Consider the following 23,041-nt stretch of genomic DNA (forward strand, 5'->3'; position numbering starts at 1 on the left):
GGGGGAGGGTAAGGGGGAGGGGAGGGGGAGGGGGAGGGAGGGAGTTTATGTTTTTAAAAATGTATCTTAAAACTTTTCAACAAAAAAAAAGATTGCACTGCAATGGATGCATTTGACCATATTTCTAGAAAAATATATATATTTAGAAAAAGATATGAATATTTGCCTGATTTAAGGACACTTTTTCAGCATTCTAAGAAAATATTATCCAACATGAAATGTTTATTTATTTTTATTTTATTTATATACCACTTTAGATTTTGGAAAAGATGAGTATTAAAAAAAATATTTTACCTATGGTGGAATCAAACTAAAATTTGTACACTGGAACACACACACACAAGAGGCTTTAATTTTGTTCCAATAAACAAGTAAACATAATATAATGAATGCAATGAATGCCAATCAAATCTTAAGTTAATAACTAAATTCCTGGATATCATATTTTTATGAACACACCTTACAATATTTTCATATATTCCCACTTTAAATAGAGTGAATACTTAAAACATACCTGATTGTCGATTGTCAGGTGGCAAGTTACCATCTAATAAATCTGAATCTTCAAATCCTTTAATAAAAACAAAGAGTAAAAGCAATATAGATGTCAGAATCCATTTATATTTCATGTCTATCTCCTCTGACCTAACCCCAAATCTCATCTCTCCCTGGATTCTGCCATTCCCAAGAGGGAGAGGGAAGAGGCATGGAACTTTATGGCTTTCACTTCCTCCCTTAAATGTAACCTTTGTTTATTCCGCCTGCCTGCTATCCATCACAATATAATCAATTACTTTCTCACTAGGCATTCCCTCTCAAACTATGGGCAACTAGGAAAGGGGGTGAGAAAGGGAGAAATACAACCTTCCGGAATCTGGTTGGTTTCTCCAAATGAAATGTGAGGAGGGTGGAAATGATCCTGCTGCAAACGGACTGTTATCTTTCCTTTCCCACAATGGGCTTACCACCTGGAGCTTAGCTGATCTGGAACTGACTGAATAAACTGTGGTGTGGGGTTTTGCTTGGGGACACTTTAAAAATATCGATCTCTGAGGGAATTCCTCAGATCCTGTCTATTATGCCTGCTATCTCCTATTTCTTAGTAAAAGTTCCTGCTTGGAAAATCTTGTCTCCAAGAGTCCTTCTTTCTTAAGATGTGGGCTGAAGTGTGTTCTGACAATATATATGTATATATACATACATATATATATAAAATCTATCTAAATACCAAAAATGTTTCTGAATTAATAATGTATTCATAATTATGAATAAATAGGTGCCAAGAAAACAAAATATTATTTTGCATGTGGATTGTGCAAATCCTTTGAAATGTTACCGAAGACCCAAGACCCATAAAGGACTCAAATGCCTATACACTAACACTCAGAATTTAGGGAAGAAACAGAGTGAACTTGAAGCATTAGTACATGAAGGTAGATATGATGTAGTTGCCATTACTGAAACTTGGTGGGATGGAACTCATGACTGGAATACTGATGGAAGGATACAAACTATTAAAAAGAAGCAGACCTAACAAAAGAGGAGGTAGTATTGGTTTCTGATTCTGCGCAACTAGCACCACAGCTGAGGGATCGCGAAGATCCATGGCCTCCAGGTGATTTCTCTCTATTTGGGGATCCTAAATGGGCCCAAAGCCACACTGGAGAGGTGGCAAGGAAGAAGGGACGCCTCGCCAATCCTGGGCAGATGGTGGTCGATCTGGACATCTGGGGAAAGCTCTCCAAAATTCGACAGAAGAAAGGCTAGCGTCATTTGTGAGTCTAGCACAAGCTACATGCAGCTCAAGCCAAAAAGCACTAAACTAAGTGTGATTGTAAACAGTGTGAGCGAACTGGGTAAGAATATTGATTCTCTTTCTTCTACCTGTTTTCCTGGGGAAAAAGAGAAAAACACGTAGAAGTAAAAATCCTCCGAAAGCGAGGGGGGGTGTCTTTATTCCACCCTCCTCTAAATGGAATCGGTGAATTAAGTTTACGGGGAAAAATACAGAAAATTGAAGGATGGACTTCATCTAGTGGTGGATGAAAATACCTCCCTAAATATACAGCTCAGAAAGAAAAGTCTGCTGTGACCTTCAGGGCTTTGATTAAACAAAGAGCAGCTATAATAAAAGAAAATAAAACATTGGGGACTATCTACAAAGTGAGAACTATAAAAATTAGAAAAAAATGACCTTCTTGATTATAAATATGTTTTAAATTATGACTTTAAAGTGATTGGCAGAGAAAGGATTTTTGGTCACTATGGAGCATCAGAGATCTGCAGAAAGAACATATCAAGAAAAAATAAATACTTACCAGGAGGAAATGTATGTTTGGTTACAACCAATGCAAATGATATTAATTTCAAACCATGAGAAAATTAAAAATGAATTTGAAAATTTAAATGAATGCATTCTCAATTTAACATCACAACAATTAAATGATCAGAAAACAAAAAAAGGGAGAGATCATGTAAAGCAGACAACTGAATATAACCTAGTGGAGACTCAAGTGGAGAAAGACATACAAGAAACATTGAACATGGAAAAGATAACTTGTACTCTAAGACCACAAAGTAAATTTGAGGATAAGGAAAAAGATTTGAGAAAATGGATTGCTGGGCTGTTGGGAGTACCACAAGAAATGGGGAGACAAAGGATGATGAGAGAAATCTTCAATAAATATGAAGGGGCAAAATCTTTCTACAAAGACATGATGTTTGATTTGCCTACTATATCCACCACAACATTTACAAGATTACAGAAAGACTCTTTGATTCAGTGGAATATATTGATTGGGACAGATGCTTGACAAAAGAAGAGGGCTAAAGTGAGAAATGAGGAATTAGATGATGGAGTGTATCAGCGGGAATATTTAAAAATTAAACACTTGTTTGAATATGGTTGAAGAAATAGAAAGATTTTAGTTTAAGAGGGATGAACCATCCAAGGCAGTATTTTTTCTTTTCTCTTTTTTTTTGTTTTTTGATATGAGAAATATAAAAATGTTTGGGATGATCAATATAATCAAGCTAGGGCTTATTGTTGGTGTAGCCCTTAATTTTGGGGAAACACGGTAGTAGCCAGATCATGCCAAAACCAATCTTATTTCATTCTTTCACAAAGTGACTAAAGTAATAGACCAGTGAAATGCTGTGGACATAATATACCTAGACTTTAGCAAGGCATTTGACAAAGTAGACCACAACCTACATCTTGGTAAAATAGAAAAATGTGGGATAGCACATCACCACCAAATGTATTTGTAACTGGATGACAAACTGTACAAAACAAATAGTGCTTAATGGTACTACATCTACATGGAAGGAAGGAAGCAGTGGCATACCACAAGTTTCCATCTTAGGCCTGGTACTCTTCAATATCTTCATAAATGACTTAGATGAAGGAATAAAAGGGGAACTCATCAAATTTGCAGATGACACTAAGCTTGCAGGACAAGCCAACACCCCAGGGTACAAGCTCAGTATCCAAAAAGTTCTTGTCAGACTTGAACAATGGGCCCTATCCAATAACATGAAATTTAATGTGAAGAAAAACAAGGTTTTACACCTAGTTAGGAAAAACCAAAACTTTAAGTACAGATTAGGTGAATCCTGGCTCAAAAACAGTAACTGTGAGAGGGGCCTTGAGTCCTAGTGGATGATCACTTAAACATGAGCCAGTGGTGTGCGGTAGCAGCCAAAAAAGCTAATACAATCCTTGGTTGTATAAACAGAAGCACAGAATCAAAATCATATGAAATATTAGTACCACTTTATAAATCCTTAGTAAGACCACAGCAGGAATACTGCATCCAGTTTTGGTCACCACATTATAAAAAAGATGCTGAGATTTTGGAAAAAGTACAAAGAAGAGCAAATAAGATGATTAAGGGCACGGAGACAAAAAACATATGAAGAACAATTGCAGGAATTGGGTATGGCCAGAATAGAGAAAAGAAGGATTAGGGGTGACGTGATAGCAGTATTCCAGTATACTGCTATACTGGAATATAGGGGCCGCCACAAAGTAGAGGGGGTCAACTTATTTTTCAAAGCACCAAAAGGCAAGACAAGAAACAATGGATGGAAACTAATCAAGGAGAAAAGCAACCTAGAATTAAGGAGAAACTTCCAGACAGTGAGGACAATTAACCAATGGAAAAGCTTGCCTTCAGAAGTTGTAGGTGCTTCATCACTGGAGGTTTTTAAGAAAAGACTAGACAGCCACCTATCTGAAATGGGATAAGGTCTCCTGCTTGAGCAGGGGATTGGACTAGAAGGCCACCAAGGTCCCTTTCAGCTCTATGCTGATTGATTGTTATTTCAGAACATGTGGGAACACATATTAAGCATCTCTTTTCAAAACCAAAGCGTATTCACTTTTATTTATGGATACTAGCATAAAACATCAAACATACCAAAAACTAAACTGTTAAGAGAAAAGCATGGCTAATTGCCCTTTTAATATTAGTAGCAGGTAACATAATTATATCCAGGATTACCTCACATCAATTCCCCAAACAGAATTTTATTATTTTTTGAGATTTCTAAGGATTTATCAACTAAGAAAAATGTATTCACTTAGATTGCAAAACTGAAGTGGTTTATAAAGAGTATTATTTACCAAATACAAAATAGAAAGAATATTATTTACAAAGAGCACATTAATTCATAGCACTATATACAGCAGAGCAAATCAAGATGATTCAGTGACATTCCACACAGGGACAATTCAGTCTCAGAAGGGAAGACTCACAAGAATAAAAGAGCCGGAGTGGAAAGGGGCCATGCTCTTATAGCACATATAGGAGTTGAAGACAAGTACATATATATCATGTTGTCTAATGCTATCTTTGAGCCGTGCCATGCGGCTCCCAGGCCTCCTCCCTCTTTTTTTTGAAAAAAAAAGTGGCACTAAAAAAATTAATCAATTTAAACTTCTCACAAAAAAACTTGAAAAGTTTAAATTGATTGGTTGGTTTGTGGGACGGCCCACAAACCGTTTGTGGGACTACCCACAAACCTCTTTGTTTTTTTAACTGCACTTGGCAGAGTGGAGGAAGAGACGGAAGAACTAAAAAAGTGAGTGGGGTGGAGTTTTTCCCGCCCTTCCTTCTCCTCGCCATGGGAGAAGGCTCGCTAGCAGCCTTGGCAAGGAGAAGGAAGGGGCGATTTTCTCCCCCCCTTCTCCTTGCCGTGGCTAGCAGCCTCGGCAAGAAGGAAGGGGCGATTTTCTCCCCCTCCCCCCTCTCCCTTGCTGCGGCTAGCAGCCTCGGCAAGAAGGAAGGGGCGATTTTCTCCCCCCTTCCTCCTTGCCGCGGCTAGCAGCCTGGCAAGGAGAAGGAAGGGGCGATTTTCTCCCCCCCTTCTCCCTTGCCGCAGCTAGCAGCCTCGGCAAGAAGGAAGGGGCGATTTTCTCCCCCCCCTCTCCCTTGCCGCGGCTAGCAGCCTGGCAAGGAGAAGGAAGGGGCGATTTTCTCCCCCCCTTCTCCCTTGCCGTGGCTAGCAGCCTCAGCAAGAAGGAAGGGGCGATTTTCTCCCCCCCCCTTCTCCCTTGCCGTGGCTAGCAGCCTGGCAAGGTGAAGGAAGGGGCGATTTTCTCCCCCCCTCTCCCTTGCCGCGGCTAGCAGCCTCGGCAAGAAGGAAGGGGCGATTTTCTCCCCCCCTCTCCCTTGCCGTGGCTAGCAGCCTCGGCAAGAAGGAAGGGGCGATTTTCTCCCCCCCTGTCCCTTGCTGCGGCTAGCAGCCTGGCAAGGAGAAGGAAGGGGCGATTTTCTTCCCCCCCCTTTCCCTTGCCATGGCTAGCAGCCTCGGCAAGAAGGAAGGGGCGATTTTCTCCCCCCCTCTCCCTTGCCGTGGCTAGCAGCCTCGGCAAGGAGAAGGAAGGGGTGATTTCCTCCCCTTCTCTCTGCGAGGCTTGAAACAGTTCCTCCATAAACATGTAACCGAATCATTACTTGACTCTTTCACAAAAACTAATACATTAATCTCTAGTTTGCACATTAGTTTCTGACTTCATAAAGATGTTCTGCACTTGGTTTTCCACTAAGGAAGCAAAGAAGACATATCCAAATTTTAAGGGTTTTATTTAAACTTCATTTGTGAAGCATGTAACTTTAACCTTGATAATCATAAGCAGCTAACATTGCTTTTTCATTTTGTGCAATTACTGTATTAAATTTGTATGTATATTTGGAGCCGATCTTGAGCTGACTTTACTACTTTTAATTCCTCCCTTCTGTTTATTGTGATATTTAGTTGTATAGCTAAAGCACATTTATTCTTAAAAGCTTTTCCATTGGTATTTTGGGTCACTGGACCTACTTCTTAACATCTTAAATCCAAATGTTATATGATTGATATTTTTATTAGGTCCAGTTTTCAAGTGTTTCCATAGCTATAAAATTCCTATCTTGTGAAGCTTCTAGAGCAGACCTTACGAGAAAGTTACCACTATTATTGCAGAGAGGTTATCCTTGTTTGGGATTGTGGTCTTGAGTTGGTAAAGGGATTTCTAGAGAGCTGCAAACCGAGTATTTTATAAGGGACTTTATATTTCACACAGATTGTGCAACCCTCTAATTAATGTTTCAGACTCTGCAGGGGGAGCTCCTCCTCTCCCCCTGCCCCCCCCAAGAGATGGAATTGCAGCTTCTCTTGCTTGGTGGGCTTCGGGAGTGGGGCAGGAAGACCCTTGGCTCCTTCCCTCCCTCTTTCTCTCTCTTTCTCCTCCTCCTTCTCACCCTCTGCTCTTGGATCAGGCTGTGAGGCTCGGCTGGATGGCTTTGGGTGGTCCTAGCAGCTGACATGGGATCTCTGTGTGTGTGCGCGCGCACGTACGTTGTACATAGACCGGAGAGGCGCACAGGCCGGCGTGTGGGTGGGAGGCCCGCGTGGTGTATATTTCTTCCCCTTTTTCCCAGCCCCCCGCCCCCTCCTCGATCTGTAAAGAGGTTCCGTAACCCCGTGGGGATATTTGGGTGTTTTCCCCCCTTCCTCTCTCTCTCTCTCTCTCTCTCTCTCTCATCTCCCCTTCTTGGTGTCTCCCCGTTCTTCTCCGTCTGCACCCCCCTCCCCCTTGCTCAGAATCCTTCAGAGAACCCCTTCCCCATCCCCTCCTTTTCAGATTTTCAAAGGTGTATTTTTTCCCCCCTTATCTCTTTGATTTTTCTGTTTTTCCTCTTCTTTTGCTTATAAATGAATAATAACAGTCACCAAATGGGAGGGGCGTTTACTCGTTCCCAAGCAGCTGAGGGGAAACGGTCTTGGAGCTGCTCACAGCCACCTGTGTGCAAGGCTGGCTTTTTAAAAAGGATTTTACCTTAAGAACCTGGGTAAGGAGGCGCAGGTGGGGCTGCCAGCCCCAAGGACTCGGGTAGGCAACCTTGGCTCTTTTATGACTTGTGGACTTCAACTCCCAGAATTCCTGAGCCAGCCATGCTGAGGAGAAATGGAGAGGTTTCCATGCTGGCTCAGGAATTCTGGGAGTTTAAGCCCAGGACTCATAAAACAGCCAAGGCTGCCTACCCGTCACAAGGGAAACTAGATTCACTTAACAACCTGAATACTAATTTATCAACTGCAGTGATAAACACGCACCAGAGAAGTGATGGGAAGAGGGGGGGGAGCGCCCCATTTCTTCTTCAGGCAAAAACTCTGCGCTGAAGCCGGATTGGGGAGGGGGATGATGAGGAGGAGGAAGAGCTGTGATTGACAAACTGCCAGCCAAACTCTTTGGGAGTGGGGGCGCAGGATGGAGAGGAGGGCAGCTTGCCTTGGAGAAGGAGGGGGGAGCCAATTTTAAAGGTTGTCCAGCTAAAAGGTAGCAAAGAATCTGGGCTGGAGTGCCTTGGAAAGACGAGCAGGCAGCGCATCTGCACGGGCTGGTTGGGCTTTCTGCAGGTTTTGCCTGCAATTAAGGCAGGGTGAGTTTTTTGGCTCAGGGTAGGCTGGTGGGAGGGGGAGCTGCTTGTGGGGAGACATGCCTGCTCACATAAGTGCAAATGTGTTTCTTCTGCATGGAAGCTGCTTTGCTGAAGGTCATATCTTCTTTCTTTCCTTCCTCTTCTTCCACGTTCTTCGCCTCTCTGCTTTGTGCCGCCTCTGGGGATGGAGGGGGAAATTTGCTCTGCACCTTTTCCTTGTGTGTGTGTTTGTGTGTGTGTGTGTTTGTGTGTGTGTGTGTGTGTTTGAAGCCTCCGTTTGCCTGCCTGGCAAGGCGGGGGAAATATACCTCTCCAGTGTATGTCTTGCTTAGGTAAGCTCCACTTTAATCAAATCCTGTTCTGCGCATGGGCACGCACGTGCGCATGCGTATGCGTATTTTGCGGCTCCCAGGGTTTTTTTTAGTGAGAGAACCAGTTCCAAGTGGCTCTTTCACTGATTCAGGTTGCCTACCCCTGTCCTAGAGGTTTTTCTAATACCACTCACTGCTCACCATTCTGGAGTAGTTCTTAAATTAGTTGTTTTTCTCAGTTATACTGTACAAAACTTGTACGTAGGAAGGTAAGGTCAATTTTAATGGGTGGTGATTAGAAGAACATCTTCTAATAAGTTACCACCTAAGGCATCTTATATTGAAATTGAAATCCTCACTTAGACAGAACAAAAGCTCTTCTTTGAGGAACAAAGAGAATGCTATCTGTTCCCCATAAGACCACAATACAAAAAAAGATGTTGAGACCTTGGAAAATGTGCAGAGAAGAACAACAAAAATGATAAATGATCTGAAGGCTAAATTGTATGACAAACGGTTCAGGGATCTAGGTATGTCTACTCTATGGAAAAGAAGGATCAGGGCAACATGATTCTTCCAGGACTTGAGGGGCTGTCACAAAGAAGAGGGAATTGGACTTCCTGTTCCTGTTTAGCAGCGAAGCAGTTGAGGGATTCGGAATGCCGAGCCCTTCAGCTGAATTTCTTTCTGTTCGGGGACCCTAAATGGGCCAGAAACCACCCCGGAGAGGTGGCATGAAGGAAGGAAGTCCCAAGGACCTAGGAGAGATGGCAGTCTCCCCGAATGGTCCAGGAGAAGCCTTCCAGAAACCAACAGAAGAAAGGCTAGCTAACTCCACTGTCTAGCCCTAGCTGCAAACAACAGAAGTCACAAGCTCAACTTTAAGCTGATTGTAAACAGTACGTTTGAATCTGGGTAAGAATAATGATTTTCTCTATCCTACCTATTTTCCTGAAGAAGAGAAGTCCGAAAAATAAAAGACCTCTGAAAGAAGAAGGAGGGGGCTTTCCCCCCATCTTTTGGCTATTGGAAGTGGCGAATTTTACCCTTTATACATGAAAAAAGATTAGAAAGATCTGAAAACTGAACCAACGCTGACATCTACTGGTGGGTGAGGATTATTCGGGGATAAATATCTGTCTCTGACCTTCGAAGTTCCCAATAAACACAGCTGTGTAGATAAAGTGAGACTAACAAATCTGAGGCAATGAATACTTTACAAGAGGAAATATATGATAAGTGGCAACCATTTCAAAGGACAATGATCTTAAACTACAAAGAAATACAGAACAACTTTGAAAGTATGAATCAACTTATCTCTAACTTAATTTTACCCCAAGAAATTTCTCAGGAAAATACAGCAGAGATGACTGAACATAATTCTGAGGATAGAGACTTAAAGATGGAACCTTATAAAACAAAAGAATATGATTCAATTCAAGTGGAAGAAAAGATAACTTATATCTTAACACTTCGAAGCAACTTTGAGGACAAGAAAAAAGACTGGAAAAATATTCTACAGATACGAGTGATTCAGCAAAGTACATTGATTAAGAAAGACACTGGGCAGAGGCAAAAGATTAAAATGGAAACCAAGAAAATAGATGATGGGACCTATCAGAGAGAATACTAAAAAAGAAGCATTTGTTTGAGTATGGTTAAAGAAATAGAAAAACTTTGGAATATACCACTTTTAGAGGAATGAATTTTTCAACTAATACAGTATGCTTCTTTCCTTTCTGTAAAGAAAACAAAAGCTGAAATGACTTAAATAAAGCAAATGTTTTAGGTACTTAAATGTGAGCGAATTTAAGAAAAGCATAAAAAAATGTTTTGAATTATTTTTCCAGGGTTAAGAAGATCAAGATATGTCCAAGAATTTTATCAGATCATAGCCCAGTATGGATGGAATTGGATAAGTGAAAGGGAGATAGGAGATCTTGGAGGTTGAATGAAAATTTGTATAGATATGAAGAAAATGTGGAAGAATGTAAAAAATATATGAAAGAATTTTTTATAACAAATATGCATAAAGGTACTTCTATTGAAATGGTTTGGGATGCAAGTAAAGCTTATATGAGAGGAGTGTTAATATATTTGAATAATAAATATAGATGTAGATTGGAATATAAGCATAAAGAGTTAGAGGAGGAAATAAAGAAGAAAGAGAAGGCTTTTATTTTGAACCCCTCTAATAAGAGGGTGAAAGAAGAAATTAATCTGTTAAGAGGGCAATTTAATATGTTGATGGCAGACCAAGTGGCAACTAATTTACGGTATGCTAAACATAATACTTTTTGTAATGCTAATAAGCCAGGTAGGTGGTTAGTTTATCTGTTAAGGAAAAAACAAAAGTCACGTAATATAGATAAGATAGAATATAAAGGCAAAGAGGTGTTTCAGCAAAATTTTATTAAAAAGGCTTTTGTTGAATTTTATTCCAAATTATATGTTAGGGATGTAACTCAAGGTTTAGATATAGATAGGTATCTACAAGATGTGAATATCCTTGTACTTACACAAGTGCAAAGGGAAGGAATGAATCAATTGATAACTGTTGAAGAAATTATTTTAGCAATTAAACAATTAAAAGTGGGTAAGGCACCCGGAACAGATGATTTGACAGCCATTTATTACAAAAACTTACAAATAGAAATGGTGGAACCTCTAAAAGAATTATTTAGAACAATTCAGTCCAGAGGAGAAGTGCCTCCTTCATGGAAAACAATTTTTATAACGTTGATTCCAAAAGAAGATCAAGATCTTACTCAAACTAAAAATTACAGACCAATATCGCTTTTAAATACTGATTATAAGATATTTGCAAAAATTTTAGCAAATAGATTAATGAAGGTTATGCAGCAAAAGATTCATAGTGATCAAACAGGATTTATAAATGGTAGACAAATTTAATATAATGTGAGACATATTGTAAATTTATTAGAATTTTTGGAAAAAAATAATCAACTCCCCGCAGCGCTGATTTTTTTTGGATGCTGAAAAGGCCTTTGATCAATTGAATTGGCAATTTTTATTTAAAGTATTGGAGAAGATGGAGTTTGGGGATAGGCTTTTACAACCTATTAGGGCAATATATCAGAAACAAACAGCCGAAATAATAATTAATGGTAGTTTAACAGAAGCTTGTAAAATTGAAAAGGGTACAAGACAGGGATGTCCGTTGTCACCTTTGTTGTTTGTTTTAACATTGGAAATATAATTGATCAAGATACGTGATTCAAATAAGATAAAGGGAATTAAAATAAAAGATCAAGATTATAGATTAAGGGTGTTTGCGGACGACTTGGTTATTACATTAAGTCAACTGACTTAGTTGTAGATTTGATGGAGATAATTTTGCAATATGGAAAAGTTTCTGGATTTAAGATAAATAGGCAAAAAACTAAAATACTGTCTGAAAATATGACTATAGAACAAAAGGAAGTCCTAGGAAAATTAACAGGATTTGAAATTGTTAAAAAGATTAAATATTTAGGGGTATATATTTCAGTTTCAAATGTGAAATTATATAAAAAATAATTATGAATTGTTATGGTTATGACTAATAAGAAAAGAAATACTATATTAATATGATTATTATTTTTAGGAATATTGGAAAACTATATACTTAACTGTTATTTATCAAAATAATAAGAATTGTATCAACCTAATGTCTGCAAAAAAGGATACTTTGGGGAAAGGGGAAATCAACTAAAATTAACATATGGAATATAGATTATAGAAATTAATTGATAAAGATTGTTCTACAAATGTTACCCAGACAACACACTGTTTACTAATTATTGAGTGATTTATGCTGTGTGTGTGTGTGTATACACACACACACACACACATATATACACACTGCTCAAAAAAATAAAGGGAACACAAGACATCCTACTATTAAATACAGTACATTGTGTTGTTTAAGTGTTCCCTTTGTGTGTGTGTGTGTGTGTGTGTGTGTGTGTGTAAATTTTTTTGGGGGGATTGCTGTTGATGGCCTTGGGTTAGGCTGAAACAGGAAATAAGATTTGTCCCATGTTTGGGGCCTAGCAAGGTGATCTAAATACTTAACAAACATTATATGTGTGAGTGTGTGTGTGTTTATTCACACACACATACACACATATACATATACATATATACATACATACATACATACATATATATATATATATATATATATATATATATATATATATATATATATATATATATATATATATATATATACACAGAGAGAGACACACACAGAGACACACACACACATATATGAAGAGGGAATTGACTTATTCTCTAGGACACCAGAGAGCAGGAGAAGAAGAGAAAGAAAGAAAGAAAGAAAGAAAGAAAGAAAGAAAGAAAGAAAGAAAGAAAGAAAGAAAGAAAGAAAGAAAGGAAGGAAGGAAGGAAGGAAGGAAGGAAGGAAGGAAGGAAGGAAGGAAGGAAGGATACAACCTAGAAGTAAGGAAAAATTTTCTAAGAGCAATTAATCAATGGAATAGTTTCCTCCTGTGGTTGTGGGTGCTCCATTACTACAGGATTTCAAGAGTAGACTGGACAACCATTCAACTGGGATGATATAAGACTCTTGCCATGAGCAGGGGGTTTGATTTCCAAGGTCTAGGTACTAAAGATGTACTTTTTGAAAAAGCTTACCCCCACTGTTGCCATGACTCCCAGGTTTAGGCTGAGGAGGTGGTGCTGTTGTTTTTTTTGAGTCATCGTCACCTAGTGATAAAGAAAGATAAGTAAAATTTTCAAACTAGAAAATGTATTTATTTATTTAGAAAATTTATATGGCTGCCAAACTTAATCTTGATGATCCTGGGTGATTTACAAAGAACAAAACAAATATATCCCCACCCCTCTGGCAACAACAATCAGATCAACTACATGATGGGCTCCCTATCACTCTGGGGTCTCCATGCTCACTGGTAGAACCATGCCTTCAGAGGCTTGTGAAAGAGTGTCAAAGTGAGGGCCAATCTTATCTCTGCAGGGATGATGGTCCACAGAGAGAGAGCTACTACAGAGAAGGTCCTTCTTCTTGGTCCCACTAAATGGACCTTGTGAGGTATACCAGAAATGTATAATTTGTCATAATATAGATTATTTTATATTTTATAAAAACTATTTAGAGCCAGTATTTTAAAGTATAATCATAGAGCCAAAGCACAGCCATATTTAACCTTGCTAAAGTGATGTCATACACAACTTTTGCTTTGAAGCAGGCATTAGTTACATTGTATAGATAGGCAAGGGTATGGAGTTGAAACATTTGTATCATCCAGCTTAGACAAACAGGCTCCTATTGTGAGCTGAGTTGGCTGAATGTCACAAACATGAAAAGGGGAAGATGAAGGTAAAAACAAGGGGGAATTATTAATTGTTACAGCTGCAGTGTCTAATAATTTTATTAGGCAGTTAGAAAGCATGTGCCTAGACTGGACCTATCAACTGGGTCTGGAAAGGAGGGATGTGGCTTATTCTAAAGGGCAGGTATACTGTAAAGGTTTTTTTTTAAATAAATCTTTATTTACATTTCGTGTTAAAAACATACCATACACCAACAAAGACAAAAAAAAATTACAATATACAAAAAACGAAGTAATCAAAAAATTGAAAGCCATTTCAAAAAATTCACATTATATCTACTTCTAAACTAACAATTATATTCCACTCATTAAGTCTCTTATAACCATCCAACTCCAAAGCTTATTCATTAACAAAGACTATATCACTTCATTTTTGACCAACCTCCAAGCCACCCTCATTTCTTTAATCTTTTATCCATCCAAATATACCATTTATTCCATGATAGAAATGCTGGTGTCTCTTCTTTACCCTTCAACTTCTTGGTCAATGTGTCTGCTTCTGCACAATCAAGTATTCTCCTAATTATAACTTCATCCGGCGGGGTATGATTTGCCTTCCAAAATTGAGCATACCCCATCCTTGCCGCTGTTAAGATATGTAAAACCAAATACCATATATCCTTCTTAATATTTCCAGGCCTGGAGCCAAGCAGATACGTCTCTGGTTTAAGATCAACTAAACACCCTGTGATTTCCTCTATCCATTTTTGGATCCTCATCCAATATCTAACTACTTCCGGACATGTCCACCATAAGTGATAGTATGTGCCAATCCCTTTACCACACTACCAACAATCGGCCGACAATCCGGGGAACATTTTGGAAAGTCTGGCCGGAGGGAGATGCCATCTATAAAGTATTTTGTATATGTTCTCCTTATATGACGTGGAAACCACCAGCCTCATATTAGTCCACCAAATCTCTTCCCATTTCTCAAGTGGAAGTGCATAACCAAAATTCTTCCCCCAGGCAATCATCGCATCTTTTACCACCTCCTCCCCTACTACCCTAGTTAGCAACAATTTATAGCACTTAGATATCATCCCTTTCTCCGGACCCAGCAGAATCTTATCTAATTCCTGCAGATTCAGATAAATACCCCTTCCTTCCTTATCCTTCTTATACCTTGACTGGATCTGCAGGTAGACCCACCACTCCAGTTGAAACCCTTGCTGAGCCAGATCTTGTTGTGTTTTGAGTTCTCCCCCGCTATCTAAAAGTTCTTTGTAAGTTGGTCTTCTTCCCTTCTTGAGTAGGGTCGGATGGGTCAAGGCTTCCAAGGTTGATAACCAACACGGAATTTGTGCATAGTACTTAGCCCTTATCTTATCCCAATTCCGAATCAGTATATCCCTTATGTAGTGACGAGTAAACTGTTTGCTTGGAGGAGTACCTTCCCGCCAAAGAGCTGCATGCCATCCCTGCAGCAAATCAAATCCTTCCAGACTCAACAATCGATTATTCCTTAAACTTATCCATTCCTTGCCCCAAACTAAGAGGGCAGCCTGATAGTAAAGTTCCCAGTTCGGTAGGCCAAGGCTCCCTCTTTCCTTAATTTCTTGCATCATTTTTTCCCCAATCCTGGGCCGTTTCCCCTGCCATACGAATCTAGAAACTACCCCCTCTAACTCTTTTAAAAATTTCAGCAAAAGTTTAACTGGTGCTGTCTGGAAAAGAAAATTCCATTTCGGCAAGACATAAGATTTCACCGTGGCTACCCTTCCTAATAATGACAACTGTATCCTACCCCATTTCCCCAGGTCCATTTTTGTTTGTATCAGTAATTTAGAATAAATATCCTCCCTAATACTTGAACATCTTCCCATCAACCAGATTCCTAAATATTTCACCTTCTTCACAATTTTAAACCCTGTAGTGTCCTCTAGCATCTGTTTACTTCTATTTGAAAGATTTTTCGTCAATATATTCGTCTTATCTTTATTTACTTTCAGACCAGCCACGTTTCCAAATTTCTCAATCCTTTTTAGTAATTCCGTGCTGGATTCCAGAGGGTTTTCCAAAACGAAGACCATATCATCTGCAAATGCCTGCAGTTTATAAATTTGGTCTCTTATCTGAAGCCCAGTAATCTCCTCATCTTTCCTTATTATTCTCAATAGGAGTTCTAAGGTTAGGATAAATAAAAGTGGGGAGAGTGGACAACCCTGCCTAGTGCCCTTACAGATATCAAATTTGTCAGTTAAATTCCCATTTATCAACAGTCTTGCTTCCTGCTTAGTATAGATTGCTTTAATCATATTACGGAATTTAGCCCCAAACTCCATATGTTCCAACTGACACATTAGGAAATCCCAATTAACCCTATCGAATGCTTTTAGAGCATCGATAAATATTAAAGCTAATTGTTTATCTGGTCGCCTTTCATAATACTCCAGAACATTTAATATAATTCTGAGATTATCTTTTATTTGTCTAGTGGGAAGGAACCCATTCTGGTCTGTATGTATGAATTGGTTTAAGTAAATTTTTAATCTATCCGCAATTATTGTCACAAATATTTTATAATCTGAATTAAGAAGGGATATTGGCCTATAATTTTTAATATGCTTCGAAGGGAAGTCATCCTTAGGAATCAAACTAATATTTGCCTCCAACCAAGTTTGCGGGACTATAGCCTCATCCAAAATTTCATTAAATAGATCTTTCATATGTTTTCCCAACACTTCCACTAATACCTTATACAATTCTGCAGGAATTCCGTCAGTGCCTGGGGTTTTTTGACATTTCTGTTGTCTGACCGCTTTTTCAATTTCTGCTATTGTTATCTCCTGATCTAAGGCCTCTTTCTCATTAGGAAATAACTTAGGAAGGTCTGACTCCGTCAGGTATTGTTTAATCCTCTCCTCAGGAACCTTTTTTTCCTGATATAATTCTGTAAAAAACTCAATTGCTATCTTTTCTATCCCTTCTTTATCCCCTATCAGTGTCCCCCTCTTATCCTCTAACTGATCAATTCTTCTACTTTCCTTCTCTTTCCTTATTCTATAGCTAAGCCATCTCCCTGGTTTATTGGCATATTCAAAATAGCTCTGCCTTGCCACCCTAATTTGACGTGATATTTTCTCTTGGTCCACAAGGTTGAGTTTATGCCTCCAAAAATCCACCTGCTCCTTCCCATACACCTTCTGTGGGTTTACCTGGAGAGCCTTCTCTGCCTTAGTAAGTAGCTCAGCAATTTCCCTCCTACTTTTCTCCTCCTTCCTACGTTTAACTGCCATCTGTTTTATTATCAAGCCTCTCAAATAAGCTTTAGCCGTATTCCAAACTATTCGTAGGGGCATCCCTTCCGTCCTATTTTCTAAAAAAAACCAGACTCATCTCTTGTTTAATTTTTTGTACAAAAACCGTATCCTTCAGGGTTTCCAGGCTCATCATCCATCTACTCCTCACTCTACTCCCCCTTATCAATGTAATAGCCACCGGGTTGTGGTCCGCCCATTTGTTCATCAAAATCATGGCATCTTTTGCATAAGGTATCAGCCCATCCGACAACCATACCATATCCAACCTAGACCATGAGTTATGCCTGGGGGAGTAGTAGGTATAACGTTGAGAGGCTGGGTTAATCACACGCCATATATCCCTAAGGCCAAATTCTTCACACATATCCCTAAATACTTTGGGTAAGACCCTCCTATCTTTTCCTTTTTTCTTCTTCAAATCAAGGTTTATGCTGAACTAATTTGGGATTGTACTTGCTGAGATCCACCAGCCTTTGCAAATGATTCAATAAAACTTGTTTTGTTTTCCAACACCTTCGAAGTGGAATTTATTCTATTCTTCACAACCTCTTTAGGTGCTAGGAACCTGTAACATTCCCTGCCTTTCTGTCCTGGTGGGTCAGGTACATATGACTGGGAAAAGATGGTCTTTCCAAAATCAAAAGTAATCTAATACTATTACAGGATGTAAATAATTAGAAAATTGCTATCTGTTTATCTGAACTAATTAAGCAAAATAAATATCCTGCCAATGGCAAAAAGAAAAGTACTTATATACACAACAGTTATACATGAGCTTTCTATTCAAATATTATCGTGTATTTAAAATCTGATATAGCTTGCTGGGTGTATTTGAGTCCCTTATGCAACATCTGTTTTGGCTTTTAGTGGGCTTCCAAAGTCAGAGGGCCTCCCGCAGTATTTATGCAATTAATCAATGAGGTGCTAAGGGAGGACCTATTCAAGGGGGTCCTGGTTTATTTAGATGACATCTTTATCTTCACCGAGTTCCAAGAGGAGCATGTAAACCTAGTCAGAGCAGTTTTAAAGAAACTGTGAGCTGCCCATCTATATGCAAAACTATTGAAATGTGAATTCCACCAGGAAGGAATAGACTACCTGGATTATTGCATATCCCCACAGGGCATCGAAATGGACCCTGAGAAGGTCAGGGCAGTATTAGAAGGGGCAGCACCCCGCACAAGGAAGCAACTGCAAAGTTTCCTGGGCTTCACAAACTTTTACTGCCAATTTATCCCTTTGTTCACCCAAATAGCCCTGCCCATCACAAATTTGTTAAAAACGAAGGGGGAACCATCAGTGAAACCCAGCCAGCCACTGAAATGGACAATAGAATGCCAAGTGGCGTTCAACAGATTAAAAACACTCTTTTCCACCAAACCCGTACTGAGGCACCCGGACCCAGATAAACCTTTCATAATATAGATCAGACATGTCAAACACAAGGCCCGGGGGCCGGATCCGGCCCGCGAAGTGGTTTCATGTGGCCCGCGAAACCACCCTGGAAACAGTGAGGGAACGGCCCCCACTGCCTTGGCCCTGGCCCAGAGACCCTCCTTCTGCCAGAGACCCTCAGATCTGTCCCACTCCTGCCCAGGCACCCATAGGCACCCTTGATACAAACGATGTATAGCTGGCCATGCCCACCCAGTAGGCCATATGCACTCTAGCCACGCCCACCCAGTAGGCCACACCCACCCTGGCCATACCCACCCGGCCCCCTGAGGGCAACCACAATGCTGATGCGGCCCTCAATGAAATTGAGTTTGACACTCCTGATATAGATGGACAAGAGTGATGTGGCAGTGGGAGCTGTACTATTACAAGAAAAATGATGAAAGGGTGCTGCAACCGTGTGCATATATATCCAGGAAACTCTCTGAGACGGAGCAACACTGGGCCGTGTGGGGGAAAAAAGCGTACGCTGTGAGATGGTTGTTACTCACATGGTGCCATTTCCTTGAAGGGAATAAAATCCCTTTTCAGGTCTTGGCGGATCACAAAAATTTGGAAGCACTAAAAACACCCAGAAAGCTCACCCCTAAGCAAGCCCGCTAGTCCCAGCACTTTCACCGATTCTGCTTTATGCTCAAACACTTGCCGGAGGGAAAGAACTTCCTGGCAGATGCCCTGTCTCGCATGCCCCAATATAACAGCACGCAAACCACCAGTTCTAAACCACTCATGACCAAACCACAGTTGGCAACACCTTTAACCACCAGGGCATAAGCTAAAATAACACCGCAGCTGGGTAACCAAACCGGAATCGAATTCTGGAAAACCTTAGAAACAAATGAATGGTTCCAGAAGAATAAACACGTGTGCACGATCAAGGACAGACTGCCATGGGTGGGGAAGAAGTTATATATACCAACTACCCAGATAGTCACTTTCATGCAGCTGTGCCATGATACAAAATCAGCAGGGCATTTTGGATTTGGAAAAACACATTTAATCAAAAGACAATTTTGGTGGCCATCCATGAAAAAAGACATAGAAAGCTACATGGCCAGTTGCCCAACTTGCACAGTTGCTAAGAGGTTGCAAGGGAAATCGCCCGGACTGCTGCAAGCAGTGGCGAATCCCTCGGCCCCATGGAAAGAAATATCCATGGATTTTATAGTGGAGTTACCAGAAAGCAATGGAAACACTGTCATCTGAGTGGTCACGGACCTGTTTTCAAAACAAGTGCACTTTATCCCTTGCAAAAAAAATCCCTACAGCAAAAACCTTAGCAAAACTATTCATGCAGCTCATCTACACATTGCATGGGGCACCCCAACGCATCATATCAGATAGGGAAGTGCAATTCACATCAGAGTTTTGGAAAGAATTTTTATCCCTCTTAGGAACCACCCAGGGACTATCATCTGGTCATCATCCTCAAACTAATGGATCGACGGAACGTTCAAACTCAGTACTTGAGCAATATTTAAGGTGCTTTATTAATTTCCAGCAAATGAATTGGACGGACCTACTCCCTTTAGCAGAAGTTGCCTACAACAACGCAGTCCACTCCAGCACAGGCTACACTCCCTTTCAAGTAGCCACGGGCCAAAGTTTCAACCCCATGCCAGAACTAACCCCAAATGAACCGACAACCCCATCACTGAAAGAATGGATATCCCAATTACAAAACAACTGGCCAGTGGTTAGGAAAGCCTTAGACAAAGCTAGACAGGTACACAAAACACAAGCAGATAAAAAAAAGAGTCGAACCTAAACCATTCATTGTAGGAGAAATATTTGTCTACAAAATACCTAAAATCCCTACAGCCCTGTAAAAAGCCTGGTCCAAAATATATAGGTCCTTTTCCAATCAAAAGAATCATAAACCCAGTAAGGGACACAGTGGCTCAGTGGGTTAGGACGCTGAGCTTGTCGATCAGAAGATCGGAAGTTTGGCGGGTCGAATCCCAAGTGCCGCATAGCAGAGTGAGCACTTGTTACTCGTCCCAGCTTCTGCGAACCTAGCAGTTCGAAAGCATGTAAAAATGCAACTAGAAAAATAGGGACCACTACAGTGGGAAAGTAACAGCGTTCCATGCGTCTTTGGCATCTAGTCATGGCAGCCACATGACCACGGAGACATCCTGGGACAAACGCTGGGTTTTCGGCTTTGAAATGGAGATAAGCACCGGCCCCTAGAGTTGGAAACGACTAGCACGCATGTGCGGGGGAACCTTTACCTTTACCTTTAAACCCAGTAACAGTAGAATTAGAATTACCGAAGAACCACAGACAAATACACCAAATCCTTCACTGCAGTTTGCTGAAACGAGAACAACAATTGCTCTTACGGCCAAAAACTCCCCTCCACCACCTCCAATCATGGTTGAAGGAGAACAACACTTTGAAATAAAAGAAATCCTAGATTCTAGGAAGTACCATGGGGCAACCAATACCTAGTCATGTGGAAACACCTTCCTTCCTCACAGAACAAGTGGGTCCACAAATGACACGTTAGAGCACCTAAACTGCTAAAAAGGTTTCATACAGAATTTCCCAATAAACCCGACTAACCTCTACATGTATTTTGTTTCCTCTACAGGTGGATCTCTCCTATTTGTAAGGTGGGGCAGGATGTCAGAACCTATTCATATTTCATTTCTATCTATCCCCTCTGACCCAAAAGCAAATATCACTCTCTGCGTTCTGCCATACTGCCAAGGGGGAGGGGGATGTGTCCGTGGGTTTATTGCCTGCTTCCTCTATCTGCTACAATGTAATCTTTTGCTTTCATTTATTGCCTTTGCTTCCTCTATCTACTAGTGTAACATTTTGCTTCCCTACGTTATATCTCTCTGAAATTTATTTCCCTCAACTGTAAGCTAGAACAAGGGAAGGAATAAATAATGAAACCTCCATGCCCAATTTATTTCTACTATCCCAGAGGAAGGTGTGAAGAGCTGACAACCAGCGCTGTGTGATCTGGAGACGGGCTGATGTTTTCCCATGATGGACCTAACACCTGGGGATTGGTCAGATGAACTATGGGGTGGGGTCTTGCTTGGGGATACCTTAACCTATCAGATCCTGTCTATTATGCCTGCTATCAACTACTCTTAATAAAAGGTCCTGTTGGAAGAATTTGCTTCCAAGAGTTCTGCTTTCTTAAGATGTGGGATTGAAGTGGGTCCTGACAGTATATTGAGCTTCTTCATAAGCTTTAATTTTTTTATCATACTGTTTCTTATTCCCAAATATTTCGTGGGAACAATGAAATGAGTACACTATGAACATAATTCAGAATCTTTTCAACCTCATTTATCTATTAAATTTGACTCTTTAATTTGAGGTACTCCATGTGATTAATAAAAATAGAATTCCAAACTTTACAACATATATTAATATTAATGTTAAAATAAAACACCAAATAAAAATTGAGAGTTTCCAAATCAGATAAAACTAAATAGATTTTCTAAACTAAAACTAAACCATTTGCTAAGATGGTTTAGGGCCAAATTCAATTCAATGTAGTCCATTTTGTAGCCTATATAATTTTCTCATTTTTTACCAATCTAATTGCAATTTGTTATCAAGATACAAAAGTCAAAAGTGTATCAACTTTTAAAAAGAAACTAATGAATTTTCTTTGGCCTGCTATCCAGAAAAAACATTTAAATGATCAACCCTATATGAATGGCTCCAAATAAATGGAAAGTTAATAAAAGTTCTCTCTGATCACATATGCAGATTTGTTTAAAGTTGTTTTGGGAACTGTGCTACCTTAATACACAGCACATTTCATTTATACACACTGGAAAGCTGATGCTTTTCCATTTTGTTTAAGACGGTGGATTTTTGCAAGAGGAATTCTGGGAGTTGAACTCCACAAGTCATAAAAAGGCCAGGTTTGAAGACCCCTGGTCCAATCTGATTAGGTGGAGGTGGCAGGCAGAAAGGCAGAAGAAGGCCTTCTAAGGGACATGGCATAAAAACAAGTATTCATGGGTAACTGAGGAAGACATTTCCCCCCAAGTTACAGAGGCTAGCAAGAGCCATTCTCAACCATTTAAGTTGTCTTAAATGTAGCTGTTTTTCTGTTGTACTTATACTGTACAAAACTAGTACCTAAGAAAGTAAGGTAAATTCTAACGAGTGATGTTTTGGGCAACTTCTAATACTTACCATCTACGGCATCTTCTAGGTTGAAGTAATCACCTAGACAGAAAAAAACCTATTAGATATCAATGTCTCATGTAGAATAACCAGATAGCGTGAACGGAGCTGCCGTCTCTCTATAAATATTGGTGGGGGGGTGGTGGGGGGTGCTGGCTTTGTTGCTGTAAGCAGGTTGGTTTGTTACATGTTGATTGGTTGATGGGGTTATTGTTTGTGGATTAGTCGGCTGTTTTGTAACATCCTGTCTGGCTGAGGTGTTGGCTCCTGAAAATTCTGGGCCCACTTTATCATACAATCTTTAACAAGTTCCGTTTCTGAATCAATTTCTATCAATGCATTATATATCCTTCTTATATGTTCTTGACCTTGATCTCTAATTTGTTTTACCAAATATCCATATTTTTGAACCACAGCTATTTATTGTTCATATGCAATCACATTCACAAAATAACACTTCAAAAAATGCTTACTGAAAAAATCTATACTTACTTGGTTTTTTGGTAACTGTATTAGGCTTTTTAGTAGGAGCTAAA

At 39.8% G+C, this 23,041-nt stretch overlaps 1 protein-coding gene across 3 annotated transcripts in view; it reads right to left on the reverse strand.

Annotated features, from left to right (window-relative positions):
* Positions 1-23,041, reverse strand: part of CD99 (CD99 molecule (Xg blood group)) — a 108,330-nt gene that overhangs the window by 43,472 nt on the left and 41,817 nt on the right. For 2 of the 3 annotated variants that reach the window (XM_081327339.1, XM_081327338.1), the window contains exons 2-5: positions 22,998-23,036; positions 22,515-22,547; positions 12,902-12,973; positions 515-571 (exon numbers count right to left, since the gene is read on the reverse strand). In XM_081327339.1, the coding sequence (XP_081183465.1) occupies positions 515-571; positions 12,902-12,973; positions 22,515-22,547; positions 22,998-23,036 (201 nt within the window). The remainder of the gene's footprint in view (positions 1-514; positions 572-12,901; positions 12,974-22,514; positions 22,548-22,997; positions 23,037-23,041) is intronic. The other variant, XM_081327340.1, reaches the window with a different exon arrangement.

Source organism: Vipera berus, assembly GCF_964194415.1.
Source record: "Vipera berus genome assembly, chromosome: 4".
Lineage (NCBI taxonomy): Eukaryota > Metazoa > Chordata > Lepidosauria > Squamata > Viperidae > Vipera > Vipera berus.